Below are 20,000 nucleotides of genomic sequence, written 5' to 3'. Positions count from 1 at the left end.
TCATTGAAGAAGCTGTCTTTTCTTTATCCCTCTCTCCTCCTCTCAGCAATGCTCTCTCTCATTGGGGTCAAACGTCAGAACCAATGTTCCAGGAATGACCTGCAAAGTCCTGCTGGACCTCTGGGTGAAAGGATCAACAGAGAAGTGTGTGTACCTCGTGGTAGGTATCTTCCAGCTCTCCGTCATAGATCCACCTATACAGGAAGCTGAGGATGGGGTTGGACACCAGGCTGAGGATGTGTTGAACCAGCGCTCTCATCTGTGGGTCTCCTGTTTTCCCGTAAGAATGGACAGCTGAGGCCAGCTCGCCTCCTTTACGACCTGAACACACAAAGCCCACTATAATACTCAAATAGCGTGTAGGTTAAACAGAGCACACACACACACACACACACACACACACACACACACACACACACCTTGGCAGAAGTCGACGAGGGCGGCCAGCGTTTTAAGTCGGATTTTGGGGTCGTACATCCAGACCAGGAGCCTCCTGAGAGTCAGACTGCTCTCTGTGCACACAAGTACACCCTGCTCATCCTCTACCTGCAACTATACAACACACACACACACACACACACAATTATAGCAGTTTCATTATCCATCGTCTTTTCTATTACATGAATTCCACTGTTTGATGTGTGTACCTGGGAGTGGAGGACAGACAGTAGCCTGTAGTACTCCTTCAGCTCCTGGTGGAGCGAGGCACAGAAACTCTGAGAGGAGAAGAAGAGAGGTGATAGGAAGACGTGCGTTAGCGGAGGATTAGATACACAAAGTTAACGTTATCTGGCAAACGCACCTGTCCGACCAGTCCGAAGGCCCGGTCCAGGCTCCTGGCGTCGGTGTACTTCCTGACTTTGTTGTGGAGCCAGCCGAGCTCAGAAAGCCGGCTGCTAGTGTCTCTTAGAGACTTGCACAGCACCACCTGGTGAGAAACAGCACACATTACAACACACACGTGTCGTCATGGAAATTCCCGTAATTTGCATTAAATTGTTATCTGTTTAACAAAACCTCTTATCTAGAGAGCTTTACAGAGGGAGGTTAAGTGGCCAAAGAAGAGTCCAAAATATCTTCATCCTTGACTCCATCAGGACGGTGACAGCAGATTGACCACAGGTCTAAGTTTAGCACCACACAGAGGATATGGGACGATAATACGAGGGAGGATGAAAGGGGAATAAAAAGAAATTGACAGGACAGAGAAAAGAAAAGAGAGGTCGATGTGGCTCGGAGCCAAAGAGCTTCATATTGATCTGTTGAATTATTCTTTTAAAGTCCAATCAACAACAGCAGTCTCACTATCATCTACTTTGGACATGTGGTGGCCATTACTAATATGACCTTATAAGAAAAACTGTCTAACATGGAAAATAAATCACTAAAAGAAAAAAAGATTAAAATGATCAGATTCAGTGTTTGTTTTTTTAAAGCTCCTTGTGGCAGGGGGGTGCGGTTAGTGCGCCGGCTGCTCGGGGGAGACAGCAGTACCTGTCTGTGACCACCGCTTAAACTTGTGAATTAAAGTCTGTTTGGTACACAATCTCTTCTCCGATCATCATTCCCTCGACTGTGGACAGGTGTAGTCCACACTCCTTTCCATTGTACCACCCACCATGTGGTCTGCACTGTAGCAGTTGTTCTGGGAGGACGCTGACCTGAACTGCACTGTGAGGTTACTCTAGGTAATGTGTGCAACCGGCTGAACTGATTAGTCCATTAAAAGCTCCACAGGGCTGGACGCAGGTTCACGTACCTTGCCGTCTATTTTGTAGCAGTTATCCTGGGCGCTCATCTTGATGAACTTGCCATCGATTCCCTGGAAGACGTAGAGGATGTCTCGCACCAGCGTCGCCTCGCTCACCTCCCCTGCACCGACAGAGGACAGAGAAATTTACGGCGCATTAGAACACGGGAGATGCTCTCAGCTTCTTTCTGGCTGAACTAGCATTCAGACACACACATTAAAAAGACGTTCCGGTAACCCTGTCGTCTTTCTGGGTTTATACATGTCACTCACCGTCTTGGCGAGGACGGACCACTCTGGAGGAGGGAACTGGAGGTCCGAGGGGCGGTCGAATGGCGAGCGGGGCCAGGGCGGAGGAAGGGGAGCAGCTTACAGGAAGAGCCCAGGCCAGCCGAGAGCCCAGAGTCTGGCTGCTTCCTGCTGCAGACTGAGATGGTTGACTGAAACACACACACAGACTATTATTGTCCTTTTAATAACATCTGGATATGATCACGATCTTCTATGTGATACAATTATTTTTCGCTTCCATTCACTGAGCCTCCCCCTGAAACTGTTTGGAGCCCTAATGTGGTTCTCCCATAGAAATAGATCTAGCTGAAATTAGTTTTTTGTACATCAATCCCCCCCCCACAACCAACACATTATCCCGCTTTTAGAGGTCCTCTGTTGGACGATGCACTCAGAATGGCAAATAAACTCTTAAAAAACAAACAAGCCGAAAGCAATTCTTTGCATAATTAAAGCTCCACTACTGTGTGTTTTCCAGAGAATAAATTCTAACTCAATGTTTGCAGTGAGGATTTGTCCTTCAATGACTAAAAAGGTCAATGATCATTTGTACCTGAAGGACTCCTGCATTATTAATAAAAATAAAAGGATTTAAATGGCCTTCTGACGGCTCGAAAACAGATTTATAAGGAGGTCCGGCTGAGAGGAGATCCATTTCATGGTGCTTATTGATGCTTCCTTCATCTGGAGTGTTTTTACAGGACGAACATCGGATGGATAAATAACGCTCGTCTCCCCAGAGCCTTTCACGTCAACAGGTGTGTTTGTGTGTAGAAAGTGTAAATGCTCACCCAGCCAACAGTGACTGCGGCGTCGCCGTGGGCCCGTTCAGTGTGTACACTCCCAGACTGGAGATGCCGCTGGTCCCCACACTGGCTGATAGACCGGCGCTCCTCTCCCCGTAGCCCAGGGCCAAGCTCTGGGGCCGGGTGCAGTAAAACGGGGTGGAGTGGGCGTCCCTGGGGAGGGCCTGGGCAAAGAGTGCTCCATAATTTCCAACCTGCGACGAACAGGGACACGATGAGGAGGTGAGGGCATCGAGTCACACACATACTTTATCATTTTTAAAGTACAGAATAAGGAAGAGAAGTGTGTGTGTCTCACTCTGCTGGAGGGTTTGCGGGGGTCTTCAGAGAGGCTGAGCAGCAAGTAGAGAACAGACCAGCGATGCTTCAGAACACTCTGTCAACCACACACAACATCCCGTCACATAAACTTCATCAGAGTCTCATAATAATATGATCATGACTACATTGTGTGTAGCATGTCCACGTGAAAGCCTTAATCTGAGTTGAGTAAATATGATGTATGTGAGCAAATGTTCTATTATGGTTCAGAGGCTTTTCTGCACGAGTACCGACCTGCGTCTGAAGTTTTCTATGCAGCTCTGAGAACAGAGCAGCGTCTGCTTCTCTCCTCTGCTTCAGCACTGCAACAGCATCAAGACAAAAACAATGAAAGAAACCTTTCCACACACAGCCTATTGGGATTTGGACAACTTAAACTGCAGAGTAAGACAAAAAAAAGGGCAGGAATTGAATTGCTGAGGGACATGAAGTTTCAGGACGGCACAGTACACTCAGTCATTACACTGCGGAGGGAAAAATACCTCTTATAATGTCGATGTTGTAAATGTGCAGATTTTAAGAGCTGTACCATATATTTTTCATGACAAATCCATAAACCTAACAAATACTTTAAACAAAGTTCCCATATATCCACTTGCAGACCTGGGATTAATAAACATTATGCACAGTAAGTGCTGCACTATTTATTGGTTTCTTTTCTGCGTCAAAGCTTGAATCGATGTTTTCCCACTAATGGTGCTAGTTTGGCTACGATGAAAGTCTACTGGGATTCGCTGTTATGGTGCAATAAAACTTTTTGACTTGTTTCTGGAGTGGTTCCAAGATAAAATAAATAAATAAATAACCATGTGTCAGCAACAGAGAAGAGCAGGTTTGACTGGTGGATTAGGAAAAATGCCACAGAGAGTAAACAGGGATTGGGACTTACATTCTTTCTTGATCTTCTCTGACACCAGGAACTCATCCCGTTCAATAGTGGGGGCGTAGTTACTGCCAATGACTCGCACTGCATACTGGAACTGGTGGGCAACTTCAGCTGGAGAAATAAAAAACAGGTAGTGACTAAAGGTCAAGGCAGCACTTTGCAGACCAACACCTATGACCAGGATATTGTTTTCTTCACTCCATATATTTATTTGCATCAAAAGGTTGTGAATGCACAGTATGCAATATTAAACTCAGATATTATGGCACTGGTGTGAATGGGTTATTGCTTTGAAAAGGCTTGTGAATAATGGGCCAACATTAATCTAATGTTGTATTAAAAACAAAAACAAAAAACCATTTCTCTCCACATTACCACACTGCAAAGCTTTGGTGCCTTTGATCACCGGGTTAAAGCTGCAATTGCGTTAAATTGACAGAAAAACCAGGATCAAATTGGTATTTTTCCATAATCTAATCAGACATGCATCTCTGAGATGTCTGCATCCAGCGGAGGCCTGTAGCTAGCAAGACACGAGTACATCCGATAACCAATATGTTGGTCAGCATGAGAGCTAACTGGCTAGCAAGCTGATAAATAGCAGAAGTGAACAGCTAACCACTTTATCAAACCAAAGCTAACAGTGTGTTATTGTGACAGCTGGAGGTACCAAGAAGCTGTTCATCGGGATGTTCAGTATCTGGTCAAGCCCATTGGCTGACAGCTAACGTTTCTGGGACCTAGCCCAGCTACGCGCCGTTATCCAACAAAGCTAAAGTAATACCAAACTCAATATATCTCTATTGTTAGTCAGTCTCGTATTTAAATGCGTCCTTGTTTAAACACAAGGCCATTTGATAAATTAATAATATGTTCTCTTCAATTCGGCATATGTTCAAAAGTCCAAGCAGCTTTAATTTCATTAACATTTCAACCATTTCCCACAACTTTCCATCACTAAAACACAGCAGGTTCGGCCGGCGCAAGCAGTGTAAAAAGTTTAATTATTATTAAATTCTGTATTGCCTGGTGTGGAAATGATACGCCGACTTTTCCAGTAGATAATAAAGATTCAAGCGATGACTTTGTATTATGTGTAAAATATGGAAGATTAGTACTGGAAAGAGCAATGGCAAAGTGCCGACTTTTTTGAATGAGGTTTGCTATGACAGTTCCTGGACTAGCGCGGAGCATGCTAACGTTAACGGTAACTGATGTACCTTCGCTTTTCCCCGTTATTCTGCAGCAGAGGCTCTGGAGAAGCACATTGGGTGATTTCTGATCCAGGGTCGCCATACTTTCGTGGCTAATGTTGCGTATGTTGCCCAATAACTGAATAAATGGCAGTGTATAACATGAACTAACTCAAGTCTCCTACTACCAACAACGCCATTTTGACAAGTTGAGTCAAGCCAGCATGACGCAGGAAGAATATGACCGACACGAGCGCCATATTTCCTTCAAAGTAAGAGCATACTATTTCTCACTCGGTTTGTAAACATCTGTCGCACGATGATCAGAAACTGGATCTGGAATTACTTTTAGATAAGATTAATTAGAACATGTATTACTAATGTAGTAGGCCTACCAGGTTTGTGGGTCAAGCATTACAGCTAAATTATAAGACAAAGTATATTATATAAATCTGATATTACTTTCTTGCAAATGTTTTAACTCGTCTTACTGACAAATGACTACTGAATGAATAATCAAATGAGTGTTTCTTAATTATAGCAAATACACAACATAGGAGCTGTATATTCACTAACAGTGATCATTGACTCTAATTGACACTGACAATAGCCAGTGAATAAGATGTGTGTACTGTGAATAAGTGTGTCCACTGTGTGTCTCTGTCTCACATGGACCTCTTGTAAACCATCACACTTCATTGTGTCATTGAATGGAGGAGTGGGTTTTGTGAAATATACACTCCTGTAGGCCTGTATATTAATTATACATTGGGTTTATGCAGGCTGTGCTTGGCAGTACTACTGGATTAAATTAAGTCCTTGTCAAGGAGTCTCATTGGTAAGGCTTGAAATGTAAATAAAAAAAGTAGCCAACTATATTGCATAAATAATACTGAAGTAAAAGTATAACTATCCTAAAATATATATAAATACATTAAATGGTTGCAGAAATTACAATAATGACAGTTACCAATTTAAAATAAGCTTAAAGTTTCAAAAAACAAAATGATTGAATATCTATTTAATTCATTTCAAATTCCTATTTAAAGTATGTGGGCAAACGTTTAAAAGGGAAACAAGTTTAACCTTCTTGAGGGGTTTTATTTTCACGGTTACAACCGGATGTGGTGGTTGTTATTGTAGTAACTTTGACGCTGGTGTTGCAACAGAACCCGCCGAAAAGCGTCTCCAGGAAACAGAGGATGGACAAATGAATGAAAATATTCCCCTCCGGAAACATAGCACCAGATTTGTAGTTCTGACCCTCCTGACAACACCAAATCAGTCAACATTTACAAACGGATGGCTTAATAAATTAATTACTTGTATTTTCTTTTTGTGACAATAATTTACAAAGTATCTCTGTAATTAAGATTTTTTTAATACCGTGCGAATTTGCTGTACTGAAGAATTGGACTTCACATCTCAGAGGAATATGTATTTGTAAAAGGAAATTAAAGACCTATCTTTTTAGTTTGGCTTTTAATTTGGAGTAATGTTATAGCATTAGTTTTTAATATTTAACCATTGTTTTTTTTTACATTTTTCTACTCATCCATGTTGTTTACTTAATTTGATTTGGTTGGCTTTTATTTGATTTAATTTTTTTAAACATTTATTTTGTTTTATTGTTGTATTTTTTATTCTTGCAAAATTGTATTTATTGTTGTTTGCTTTTTTCTATGTAAAGCACTTTGTGCTGCATGGCAGTTGCTTTAAGCCTACAAATAATTAATATTTAGTTGAGTTTATTTGAACTTTCAAATCTTTTTTCAAACATAATTGATTAGAAGATGATAGTTAAACATTTTTAGCATTGCGATATAGTCATGTTGGAAAAAGACAGATGAGTGTATGAGATGTTTTTTAAACAGCACCACCGGGGTGTCCTAACCCCCGTCCACAAGCAGTACACTGCTTAGCTTCCGTGAACTTCACACACACGCACACACACACACACACACACACACACACACACACACACACACACACACACACACACACACACACACACACACACACACACACACTCAAATCATGTACATTTTATGCACTGTTCTCTCTTTGCATTTTGCTCAGTTTAATTAATTAAAGCTTTTTTAATTTTATGTTTGGTGTACCATTGCATCACACCTCGAGCAGCAGAGTGGCGCAGCGGAAGCGTGCTGGGCCCATAACCCAGAGGTCGATGGATCGAAACCATCCTCTGCTAAATTCGTTTTTGTCCGACAGTGGCTCAGTCAATAGGGCTTGCACTGTGAGCCGTAGGGTTGCTGGCTCAAGTCACCGACCAGACCTAAACCACCTTGAGCAAGGCACCCGACATCCCCCTTTCCCCCTCACTCCCATTGCTCCCCGGGCGCTGTACATTAGCTGCCCACTGCTCCTAGTACTAGACTCCTTGTACTAGGATGGGTTAAAAGCAGAGAACACATTTCACTGTGTGTGCTGTGTGCTCTGCATGTGTGACCATTAAAAACAAGAGGGTTTCATCCCTCCGATTCTAATTCTAACAAACAAATCAATATCCTAATGAACTGAAACGTCCAATCAATTACGCACTAAAAACACCAGAGTGCGCATGCGCTCACCTCCAGTCAGCGCCACCACCTGGCTTCTCGTGACGTAGTTGAGAGAAAAGCTCCTTTGGCCGCGGCGCGAGACAAGAAGATTACTAATACACGCGCAGAGGGGGAGAGGAAGAGTTTCGTCCCAGTGTCAGAGGAGGAGCAGCCCACTTGTCTGTGCCTGTATGTCTTCAAACACAGTCACACACTCCTCCTGTTCCTAGTAACGCCTGTTAAAGTCTCCGTAGGTGAGTTCAGGTTTACAGTTTGTTTGGAGCAGCTTTGTCGGACCGAGCCTTTTTTTTTTTTTTCCTCTTCTAATATTCAGGAAGAAGAGAAAGGAGTAAAAGTCATGGACAAAAGAGGAGAATTAAAAAGAAGTAAGCGCCTCCAGTAAAGTCACCTTTTGTAAAAAAAAAAAAAACGACTCCGAGAGAAGCAGAGGAAAGAGGAACAGGATGGGGATGGATTTCAGCACTCTTCGGACCCTCATCAGCAGATATGTGAGTTTTTTTTTACTACGTTTACGTCCTCCCGTGTGTACTCGCATTTTTTGCTTATTGTGGCCTCTTCTCTGCAGACCAAAGCTCTTTGTATTGTCCGAAGATAAGCAGAAAACGTGTAAGCTTTTTTATCACAACTGGTTTCAGATTCCGCCGAAGCAGCTACTCATCCGGATTAAGTTTCTCTCGCGGAAGGGAGTGGAAAGAGGCTCGGTTGGGAAATGATTGGGAAACACCATTACCCTTTCTTTTCTTTTTTTAAATAGGAAGTTATTGTCTTGTCTTGAAATGCATTTATTTCCACATAAATTAATAGCAGTCTGAAGTTCGGCAGACACACACCTCGTCCAAATATAATTAATTCAGTTTTTAACTTTATAGTGGATTCATTCATTCGTCCATCTGCAATCTTAACATACACCATGGTGGGTTGTAAACATATTTAACATGTAAAAGTGCTATTTGGTGCAGTATTTGTGCTAAAACGTCAGATGTTTAATTATTATTTGTTAGTGAGATATTAATTATAGTATGGTAGTACATCGTGTTCAAACACACCTTCCGTCAACAAATCAGAAATGCAATGAAAGGTGGAGTCACCACCAGTTGTACTGCGGGACTCTGCAGAGTAGCTTACAGTCAAGACAGAACATGCCAAGAGATGCAGACAGACAACACTTATAACTCCTCTTCATGTATCGACAAGTCATAGAAGAAAAAGCTCCAAAAAGGTTAAATCAATGCACCTTTAAAGCAAAACCAGTGGCCTGCTTATTTTGCATAGATTTAACTTGTTTTGCATCAGATCCAATGACTTGAATTGTTGAACTCGTGTGTGCAGTTCAATGTGACTTCTCCCAGTTGACTACAGAAGACTACTAATGGAGCAGTCAGTCACATGATTATAATCCAGTTGTTTTCTCCCTGCTAGTCAAATCGATGGCCAGCAGTGTAGAGCAGTCAGCCTACATGGCTGTGAGTTGCATTAGGCTCCACGGTAATGCGTTTGACAATAATCCAGACAGAGCAAACCCTGCTCACATGAGAGCCACAGTGAGGTTTATACCCCGGCTTCATGCTCAGCTGAGGCTTAGACTCAGTCTCCCAACTGTTGCAAATAGCTGATTAAATCAAATCCCGACTGTGTGGAGGCTGAAATGGAGCTTTAAAGTTAGAAACATGCAGAGACAGGCCTGTGACTGGAAGGATGTGGGATGCTAATTAGCTCTGCTGTTGTAATTGATCTGGATAACTGCTTTAGACAAATGGGTTAGGATTAAATTGATTGTACTGCTGCTGCAAAAACCCTGATGCAGAGAGACTGCAGAATGCTTAAGATGAGGGTTAGGAACATTAATCTGGTTGTCAATACTGGTGCTTTATGAAATATCAGTCAAGACTGGGAGCCAGCGGTATGATGGATATGTCCATTTGCTGTAGAGAAAGAAAGGAAAAATGCAGGTGACAAGAGTTTGTTTCATTAAAACGGCATCTCTTGTTTCTTTGTAGGCTGTGATTCACTTGCAGAGAGATTTAATGTGTGTTACTGTAAATATCCAGAATCAAGCTGTTCTGTTGAAACACCTTTTAAAAGGTCTTTTCAGCATTAAAAGTAAGTAAAATTATGTATTTAATAACTCTGTATTTACACTATAAATGATTAAAAAGTAAAATAATCAGTTTGTAGATATTTCTTTTATATATATATTGTAAAAATCTAATATAGAATTTAACAGAAATAAATCTTCACTCTCCTACTAGCTGAATATACACATTTAATTAAGGCCACTTTGCAAGAAACTAATTTATCATCTGACTTTATGTATTGTAAATAAATAAATGCTACTAATAACAGATAATATTAATTGTTTATTACCTGCAATACACTTTAGTTTTGAGTCTATGAGACGAAAAGAAGCACTGACTGTCTGTGATGTGATGACGTGATGTCAGATAGGCAGGAATAAGGAGCCACATTTCTCTAAGGGGTTTCATCATAAACCAGCTGGTCCGTTTTATGTTTATTATATTCGAAAGATTAATTGGATTTGCTAATTTCTGATAATTGATGGATATGATGAAGTTGATCCAGTACATATTTAATTAATCTTCCCCTCAGCTGAAGCCTTGTAACCTCTTCACGGAGCTGAAACTATTAGTCCATCAATCAATTAGTGTATGGGCAGAAAATTAATTTTTGAACCAGTGAGGCTGCTTTTCTGTGTATACGATAGTAAACTGAATATCTTTGGAGAGATAGATATTTAAGGACTTTACCCCAAAAATATTTGTTAGTTGCAACCCCAGACTTTTTTAATATGTCAATTAAAACAACGTGCGTTATATATCAATGGAAGTGATGCTAAACTCACTTTAATGTGATTACGACAATACTGAATTAGGAAGTATTGGTGAAACGAACACATTGCTCTTGTGAGGTTCAGCTGAGGCCACGTTGGATACCAGTTGTACTTGCAGGGTTATTGGGTTCTCCAGTTGCTGCCATCTCTGATGAAGTAAGAAGGCGGAGGACGTTACGTAAGCTCTCTTTGAAAGAGTAACATGTAGAGTCGTAATGGTTGTGGCTGTCGCTCCTGTACGGGCTGAATGAGAACTAAATGTAATCACAGTGACAAGTAAGAGCACTGAGACCTCGTGTACTTGTACTGTACTCACTCACTTCTTTTGTTCTCTCCTCGGGGTACTTTTAAAAAGTACAATTTATTGTTCTAAGCTGTAGACTCTGCAGTACTAGTACTATATTCAGAACCCTTTTCTTCATGTTGCCTGTTCACCTGCTTTACTAACATCAAATGTGACAAACCGAGTTTACACCTCTTTTCCCACTTTTACTTTAATGTCTCTTTCTCATCCTCTCATTGTCTAGTTTTCCTGTCTGACCCATATTACAGTAGATCGGTCTTTTTGTTCCGCTTAATGACTAACAGGTCATCTTTTGCCAGCTTAGTATTATAAAGCTACAGTATGTGATTGTGGCAGTTATATAGTAGCTACACTAGTTGCTTATCTATTGTAGAAAGAAGAAACAAATTCAGTTTCCTGATGGTTGCCCCTGTGTGGTTCACAAAATATCACGGGGAAAAGCAGCTCCACATTGTTCCTCTGGTGCATTATCATTACCGTCGAGTCACAAACGTCCATGTGTTCATGCAGAAGGTCGTTAAACGTTAAAACTGTTGTGGAGAAATTGAAACAAATTGTAATATTGGTGACACGTGAGGGTGGGCTGGGAAAATAGTTGGTTACAAAACAAGTTATAATGGAATTTTCTAAAGTAAATAAACTGCAGTGATAAACACACTAGAGCTCTGATGTCATGTGCAGAGGTGAGTCTAAAGCTGCCGGGGAGCAATCCTCTACAGCTGCACACTCTGGACTCCTGGACAGGAAGTGCCTCTCCTCTCTCTGTCTGGCTTCCTGCCTTCACATCGTGGATTATAGGGTTACTGGTGTTCACTATACCCTCACACTCTTAATCCATTTTACAGCTATACTTTTAAATCCAAGCCAAATCACTTATCTCCTACTGCTAATTTTCCACCTGCTGTATTTTCTTCAATGGAACAAACATTTTCGATCTGTGCCTCTTTAGAGTAAAGTGAATAGTGACTGGAGAGCGTGCTGTCGTCTCTGTAGTGTTACTGTAGCTTCATGAAGGGTGAATTCAGTAGTAGCCAGGTGACGCAGAGGGCAGCGGCTCACATGAACTCCTCGGCTCTGTTAAGTTGTCAATAATTCATTAGCAGACTCGCTAACAATGTGGGCTGACAGCTTCCTATGGAGCATAGAGCAGGCCTGCGCAGTGTGGGGTCCAGGGATGCCCCGGGAGGTTTTTAGGGGATCATATAAATGTCATCAACATTTCCAATATGTTGAAATGATCCCAACTAGCTCCAGCACAAGTATAACCACAGTGAAATACAGTGCAGTCTAGTGTTACAGTGTCATAGTGGTAAATTAAAAGGTCAAATAATCCAAAAGAAATCCTTCTCTGGTCTTTTTCTTCATTATGTGTCATAATGTCGACTTTTCTGATGCACCTGTTTCCAAAAAGTTTAGTTGTCAGGCATTTAAATTGAATTTAAATATTTCCTTTTTTCCTGAGGACTGACTAGAATTAAATCAAGCACCAAAGGGTGTCCCAAGACTGCCTTTATTCTCTAGAGAGGCTCGTAGGACAACACGGACTAAATGAATTATGACAGACACAACAATGCGTAACTAATAGTTATTCTGATGGATTTTAAGCAGAACTGGAACACAAACAGGCAAACTTTAAATGTATGTTTCTGCTAATGATACTCAAATACCTGAAAACTACAACAGTAATGATAAAAGTGTGATTGAAAACTTATTGAATTAAGTTCCTTTTTTACGACTTTTATTTTGAAGGATATCCATGTTGTTGTGAAGCTGTATAATAGTTTTTGAAGCGTGCTCGTGTGCCAACAATGGCCGGTTTTCCTCTCAGCCTGCTAATCATTTAACACCTGCCCGTCCATACTGCCCACAATCCACAAAGTGCAGCAGAGTTAACCTCTTTACCGGCAGGATTTACAGGCTCTCACTAAGCCACTCGGCCTTGGGATTGTTTCACTGCTTGACTGGCTGCTGCTTCACATTTAACGGGCCCTTGTATTGTTAAAATGAAGATACAATAACAGTCATATTTCTCTTTATTCTTTCATTTATCTGCACTTTAAAAGAGGATTATATTTTCTAATAAGCTTACAATACATTAGTGTCACGGAGTATGTTTTTAATGTTCATGTGCGTCTATAAACACATATTCTGCTCATGTGTGTGACGTATAGGCTTTATGTAGTGATGGGGGAAAGGAGTTGATTACGCTATTTATCTTTTTGATAATAGATTTAATGTTGCACTTGGTTCCAGTTGAACATCTTTTAACCTTTTTAAAATGACACATCGTCACCTGTTGCATATGTTTATATTCCTTGTTTTATTGGATTCATTCTTCAAGGCCTGAAGTTGTAAATGTATCCACAGATCAGAGAAACTGAATTTTTGTGTAGCGTTGTTTCTTATCCTGTCAATCATCTTACGACCCCTCAGATTTATACTGCGAAAGGTTTAACTTTCCTTTTTTAATTTGCACGTCTGCTGATGTGAATCATCATTTTTAAAGCCGGTTGTCTGCTAAACAGTGCCTGATGAAGAGTGTGAGCTCCATTAAGGGCTTGTATCCGTGTCGTTGCTGTAACATTAACAGTGTGTTACAGCCCACTGAAGGACGAGACAGATGATGGATCGCCCCGGGTTAATGGTGAAGGGAGGCCTCTATCCAAAGAGACCGATACACAGAGAGCGGAGAGAGAGAGAGACGCTGCTTGAACTTGGCTCATCATAATAACATTGCTCCGGGTTGCCGGTGAAAGTGCTGAGAGGGGCAGGTACACCTTAATGTTCTCCCTGTCTGAGGGAGTGAAAGCTGGTGGACTCGCTGCTGGAACACAGCATTCCCCACGGTCCTCCTGTCAGAGAGAGCGAGAGAGGAAGAAAAGTGAAGTGAGAGTGTACATCCCCCTCTTCCTAAATGCTGACGGTGCACTACAGACATCAACCCCCCCCTCCCTTGTTCCATTTAGCCCTAACGCCCCCCCTCTGTTCCCCTCTCTATGCTTTGTTTGTTTGAAGACATCGTTATCGAACTATTGATTATTAACCATTAGTCACATTTAGATTAAGACTGCACGTATTGATTATTTTCTTGATTTACGGTTTGGTCTATAAAATGTCCGTCCCAGCTCCTCAAAGCCAAGTTGATGTTTTTAAATGTCTTGTTTCTTCACTCCAAAACCCAAATACATTCACTTAAATATGATTTAAACAGAGAAAAGGCTGAAAAACGCATTTTCTATCTATAATAAAGCAGTTATGGATAGCTGTATTGGTTCTGACACATGTTACGTCAGCAGCTCCAGTATCTTCTGAGGAGTTTGTGCTTTTATGAACTTTTTGTTTAGATGAAGGCCGTTTTCTTTCTGTGAATACACCCAGGGAGAAGCGTGTCGTCTTTGGAGCTTCAGTGCATCATGAAAACTTGTGGTTCAGGTCGAACAATATTACGTTGAGCAAAATGCCTTCGCGCTTCAGTTGGTGCATCCGAGAGTAAAGTTGTATCTGTCTCTTGTGCTGGTTGCTTTGTCCTCTCTCCTGACTTTGTAGGTATTCACACTGCCTCTCCTCAGCGTGTGTGTGTGTGTGTGTGCGTGTGTGTGTGCATCCTGTATGTAGGGAAGTGATGAGACCGTATAGCCTGTGCTGTAACCACATCGGCTCCTGTTAATGCCGACAGTCGCACTACTGTATACTGTTAGTTGTAAGCTTTTTATGTATGGTTAAACCATTACAGTTTCTGCTTTCAAATGCATGAAGGGAGCTAAATCACCACATTACTGTGTAACGTGCCTCTTTAGACTTCTGTCAAGGCTTTACACTTTGATTTTGCCCGTGGAAAATGACACATAAGGGGGTAAAAAGCTCTTTGTTTGATGCAGGGTAAAAGATCCAGAGGCATAATCTGTCCCCTCTGTAACATCTACAAAAGACACCGTTTCTGTTTTTGTAGTCACAGGATATATTCATACTTGTTGGCATGCATCTTATTTATTTTTAAGAATAATACGGACACTTGAGTGTGTTTTCCTCCACAAAAGGTTGATTCATCACAGACCATGGAGCTCCTGATGCAGCGTGAAAGCTTTTCAATGGCATCCAAAGGGAGCACTTGCGAAGCCACTTTGACAGCAAGCTGTATTACAGCGTCTTACAAAAAGATCCTCTTCCTGAAGGTGCATTTGTTGCCAGGCGACAACATATAAACCAGTATTATTATTGCCTGGAAGTGCAGATGCTGCCCGGCGGTTAATTGCATGTGAACGCTCAGTATTAAGCGGGAACTGCTGAGCACTCAAGTGATTTCCATAGTTGAACAACTCGTGCACACGAAACAACATCGATTATTCTGTAACATTATCAATGCACTTTGGCAGCGACCATGAAGTAGATGACTGTGATCCTCTCTAACACACTGTCAGGCTGTCCAACGGAGATGGCATGTTGATGGCATTAGAGCCAAAATGTGCTTTATAGACGTATTAATGTTTTGATTTCCACATGACCAGATGATGACTACATTTACTCAATTTGGAGTTTGGGTCAAAACGTTGTCATTCTGCCGTATATGACGGACAACAGAAGCTTCCCTGTAAGCCGCATTAGAGTTATGATGGACGTACATACGCAGACAGTTTATCACAGTCAGGAGAACAATATGGATAACAGAACTACGGTCACATAAATATATTTCTCTGAGTGCAGCAGAGTGAACCCAAATGACACAACTAAATCCTTTTAAATGTGCATTGTGTAGCGTTTTGACATGAATAAATAAACACCCCATTAATATTTGAGCATAATTGCACAAACGTACAAACCCTAACCCTAAGCCTTAGTTTGGTTCCTCCTACGCTTTCTCAACTTATGGCAAAAGATACGAGCATATTACTTTTAAATTAGAATCACCATTCGCATGGAGGGCAGTGGAGTAAATGTTTGTGAGTTTGTGCAACAGCGTTAACTTCTGCCAGTTCTCTTTTGTGCTGTAAAGTAAATTCCCTCTTTTAAGTGGCACTAAATATTTACATACAGTAATTACAACTGCAGCAGCGTCTTATAAATAGTTGATGCGAGCGCTGGCGGGAGGAGAGGAGCAGATGCAGGGCTGCATCCTGAGAAGTGTTGTGTTGACTTTAACCACAGTCTGTTACAGTGAATAATCTCACTTTGTCTCATGATCAATTATTTTGTCCTGCAGCTGGATGACACACTGAGTGCATTTAATTTTTAAAAAGTAGTCGTGACTTTATCTTTAATAGCTGGAAAGTTTAAGGATCTCAGATCTCATAGATTCCACCATGAGGCCAGAGTCAGGTGACTGGTCTCATGAGGGCCACATGACATCGCTTCCCCTCATCCCTCTGTGATTCTTTTACCCTCCCACTGACATAAAATATCACAGCTCCCAGTTAGCCTGAGAGTATTACACTGTGACAGAAGGAAAGAAGGGAGAAGGAGGGACAGGATGGAGGATGATTCACACTGTGAGATAATAGTGAGCGCAGAGAGGGAGCGTGTTAATCTCATGGTTGTCAAGGAGATAATGAAGAGCAAACTGACCATATAGTAATTTCCTCCTCACACACACACACACACACACACACCGAGTCTCCATAGGTGACAAGGAAGGGCAGCGGGATTCATGGGGCCGTGTGACTATAAAACACCGTGAACAGAACAGGGAGCAGTGAAGCTCAGCAGAGGAGAAAGAAACTAAAAACAGCACAAAGCAGAGAACAGATCAGCGTACAATAATATGATGGAAGAACAAGAACATCGGGAAGTGGTTTCACATGACGTCAGTGTCAAACGATTGGCTATGTGACACTTGTTTATTCAAGTAAAATGTAAGATATATAGATAGTAGCTAGCTGCAGTCAAGCTTCAAAATAAATGTCCACCAAAAGATGCACTGGAAGTGTTTCATGAAGAGTTTAAAGTACTCATTAGTCTGAGCTTTTAAAAATGCATCTGTTTGTTTTGGTCTTCAGGAGGAAAGCAGTGTAACATTAGCTGAAACAAACATCCGTTTTGTCGTCCCTGTGGATATTTTCTCTCTCACTAGCAGCCTGTAAGGAAACACTAATAATTGAGCAACGGCATTTCAAAGTTGATTCAAACTGAGCGGACACGAGGAGAGGAGGGAGAGGAGGGAGAGGAGGGAGACACTTGAGTCCCTGGAGACCAGGAGGGCGGACCGGCTGCCCAGGAGCCACAAAAACAGGCCAACAGACAGCAAAGCAGTAGAGCTGGAGACACAGAAAGGTCAAACAGACAGAGGAATAATCAGGCAGAGGCCTTGTTGCTTATGTGTTTTGTGTATTCCCCTGTGTCTTTATTGACCTCGCTCCGCTGTCACACAGGTCCGTAGTAAGCTAGAGAGCTAATGAAGGCATCGGATCACACCCATCTTTTGGCATTTAAAAAAACTGCTGCGAAGCTGCACTGTTGATTATCTATAATTCCTGTCGCGCTTGTGCCTCGCGTGCTGTGGGAACAAAATGAGGATTTTGAGGAATTTCTTCACAGTTTCCTGCCATTTTATAAACGAGAAATAGTGGTAGTGATAGTGAAAGTCATTTGTGAGGCGTTGAGATGCGACAGACACAGCTTTCATATACTGTTTATTGTATGTGTGTGGGAATGATTACCGGCAACACAAACAGTGTAATGAACACCATTAAGCAGCAGTGTCCCTACAGGACAAACATTTGGGAAGTGCTCCCATTACCGAGAAGGGGAGAGACAGAGAGAATGAAATGTTGGAAATCAAAGACATTGGAAAAAGATAAAAAGTATTAAAAGCATTTTGGTTCTTTTCTCTGAGCTCTTTGGAAACGAGCAGTGAAAGCACCACGAGAGTGAGACCAGCAGCTAATGTCACCCTATGGAAAATCAAAGGAACAGAACAGACTCGCATCATGAAACCTCCACATTAAAGCTGGTTGTTACCAATAATGTAAATGCGTTATGGCTTCTCCTCTAAGTGCCTTGTAGGTGAACGAGTCCAGTCAGAAATCAGTAAAGCAGACTGGCGTGAGGGAAGTATTAATCGACCTCTTGTCTAGAAAGTTTATGATACTTTTTTATTTTCTGCCTTAACTGGAAAATAAGTTATTCTCCAGAACATATGGCTTAGATTCAGTGAGAGCGTGTTTCTATGTCCAGCTACCAATCTGTTCATTTGTACAATGACATCCAAAGCACGTACCATGGGTGTTAGTTTAATTTGTTTTTAATACTGGGAGGATAGAGTCTGAGTCAAACCGCGAGTCATGGGTCATTCATGGTGAGCTGCTGAATAATGAGAGATAAAGAGCAAAGATGGAAACAACTTCCTGCTGTGCTGCATTCATGTGCGACGGAAATGATTGTACAAACTTAAAAGGCTTGTCATCAGATTTATAATGCGCTACCACCCGGGAACTTCCTAAAAACACTGAAAGGTTGGTACTTTTCACCGTCAAGCCTTTACCACATTTATTCCTATGTGACCTGAATGCAGCATTAGGTCAAGACATGGGAGATCATGTGATCATCAGCAGCACTCCCTCTCGACACAATGCAGCAAGTATGAACAGGGAGTTCATGCACAGAATGACCACGCTTATCCCAAGGAAATCCACAACAATGGTCTTCTATCCAGATCTGAGGAGAAGCACAGCGGCCTATTAGCCGGTCTGCCTCCCGCCTCGCATCTATCCTGCATTATCCTGCATCTACTTCCTTGAGTGCAATAACTGCTTAAAGCAGCTTAAAGCAGCTTACAACAAGCGATGCCATTAGAGTAGCTCTCAGTGGAGAGGTGTGTGAGTTCAAATGCAGTGGATTGAAGCAGTACATTCCTCAGCGGTGAAGATATGAAGTGAATGTACAGAAAGGTTTGCAGTTTGTGCAAAAATAGCTCCTCAAGAACAGCAGACGTTTCCTGTTGAGTAAACTCACAGGGAAGCTGGCATGCAATGCATCCTGGTACATGTAGGCTTGTAGGAATCAGCTTTCAATATAGCAGGCACTGAGGAATGTATTGCTTCAATGCACTACATCAACACTGACTGTAATTCCACATAAAAGGTGGCGAGATGCCCCTTTAATGGTGAGGTTCTCCAAGTCAGAGGCAAATAAAATACCATGGGGAAAAATGTAATCTAGAGCTAGATATCATGCGTGCAGTGTGATAAAGCAGGCTGATTATCCCAGCTGCCCTGTGAAAACCAGGCTAATGAATTTCTCTGCATAGCTGACAGAAGGTCAGAAGGTCCCTCTTCTCCTCTCCTCTCCTCCTCTCCTCTCCACTTCTCTCCTCTCCTCTCCTCTCCTCTCCTCTCCTCTCCGAGTGATTTAGTGATTTCTCTTATCTCCGTAGCTCAGTGGCAGCAGAGAGATAACGCACGCTCATCGGGCGTTTGTGTTCGATCGTGTTTGCACATGCAACCCTGATATATGACACAGTATTTAAATGTGACAGTGTGTGAAGGGTGTGTGTGTGTGTGTGTCCGTCGGCGGTATCGCAGAGAGCAGGTTGTCCACCATTGGCTTTTGTTGAGACTTATTTTCAGCGCCTGTTGCAGCGGGAGATAAAATACTTTGGGATTTGGTCATCAGTGGTACAACAGCTCAGCACTTTAAAGCCGCAGACAAACAATAGTCGTGTGTGTGTGTGTGTGTGTGTTGCAGTGATTCCTCTTTCCTGCTCGGGCTTTTCTGTAAATGTTATCTTTACTTGCCAGGCAACATTCAGCACTAAGAGGCGGGACACCATTTCCCCAAAACAAACCTTATGATGTATGTATGTAATGGTTTGTATTGCAATCATGTGCTGGTGTAATAATTGACTTTTAATGGATGTTTCTGTGTTCGTCTGGCTGTGGAAATGAATTTCCTCCTTGAGCACAAACATAGAAGTGTGCCGAGTCGAATCGAAAGGGGACATCCAGAGGATACCTTCAACGTGTTCTGTGATCAGAATCTGTTTTGTTTGTAGGGAATAACAATCGCAATAACATCGGTGCTGCTTTTC

At 41.9% G+C, this 20,000-nt stretch overlaps 2 protein-coding genes and 1 non-coding gene across 3 annotated transcripts in view; 2 read left to right on the top strand and 1 right to left on the bottom strand.

The window, feature by feature from the left end:
* tubgcp3 (tubulin gamma complex component 3) overlaps positions 1–5,468 on the bottom strand; it is a 12,883-nt gene extending 7,415 nt beyond the window's left edge. The window contains exons 1-11 of the mRNA XM_029451631.1: positions 5,275–5,468; positions 4,058–4,165; positions 3,403–3,470; positions 3,146–3,223; positions 2,833–3,041; positions 2,024–2,190; positions 1,760–1,872; positions 803–928; positions 648–716; positions 420–552; positions 155–321 (exon numbers count right to left, since the gene is read on the bottom strand). Of these exons, the coding sequence (XP_029307491.1) occupies positions 155–321; positions 420–552; positions 648–716; positions 803–928; positions 1,760–1,872; positions 2,024–2,190; positions 2,833–3,041; positions 3,146–3,223; positions 3,403–3,470; positions 4,058–4,165; positions 5,275–5,350 (1,314 nt within the window). The 5' untranslated portion in view covers positions 5,351–5,468. The remainder of the gene's footprint in view (positions 1–154; positions 322–419; positions 553–647; positions 717–802; positions 929–1,759; positions 1,873–2,023; positions 2,191–2,832; positions 3,042–3,145; positions 3,224–3,402; positions 3,471–4,057; positions 4,166–5,274) is intronic.
* A 1,919-nt stretch (positions 5,469–7,387) lies between these two features.
* On the top strand, positions 7,388–7,459 carry trnam-cau (transfer RNA methionine (anticodon CAU)). The gene has a single exon. It is a non-coding gene; the product is annotated as a tRNA-Met (tRNA).
* A 490-nt stretch (positions 7,460–7,949) lies between these two features.
* Positions 7,950–20,000, top strand: part of atp11a (ATPase phospholipid transporting 11A) — a 33,786-nt gene continuing 21,735 nt past the window's right edge. The window contains 2 exon segments of the mRNA XM_029450713.1: positions 7,950–8,062; positions 8,143–8,317. Coding sequence (XP_029306573.1) covers positions 8,273–8,317 — 45 coding nt within the window. The 5' untranslated portion in view covers positions 7,950–8,062; positions 8,143–8,272.

This window comes from Cottoperca gobio, chromosome 2 (genome assembly GCF_900634415.1).
Source record: "Cottoperca gobio chromosome 2, fCotGob3.1, whole genome shotgun sequence".
Classification (NCBI taxonomy): Eukaryota; Metazoa; Chordata; class Actinopteri; order Perciformes; family Bovichtidae; genus Cottoperca; species Cottoperca gobio.
Note: the sequence above shows the minus strand (reverse complement) of the source record. Positions and strands in the feature narration are given on the sequence as shown.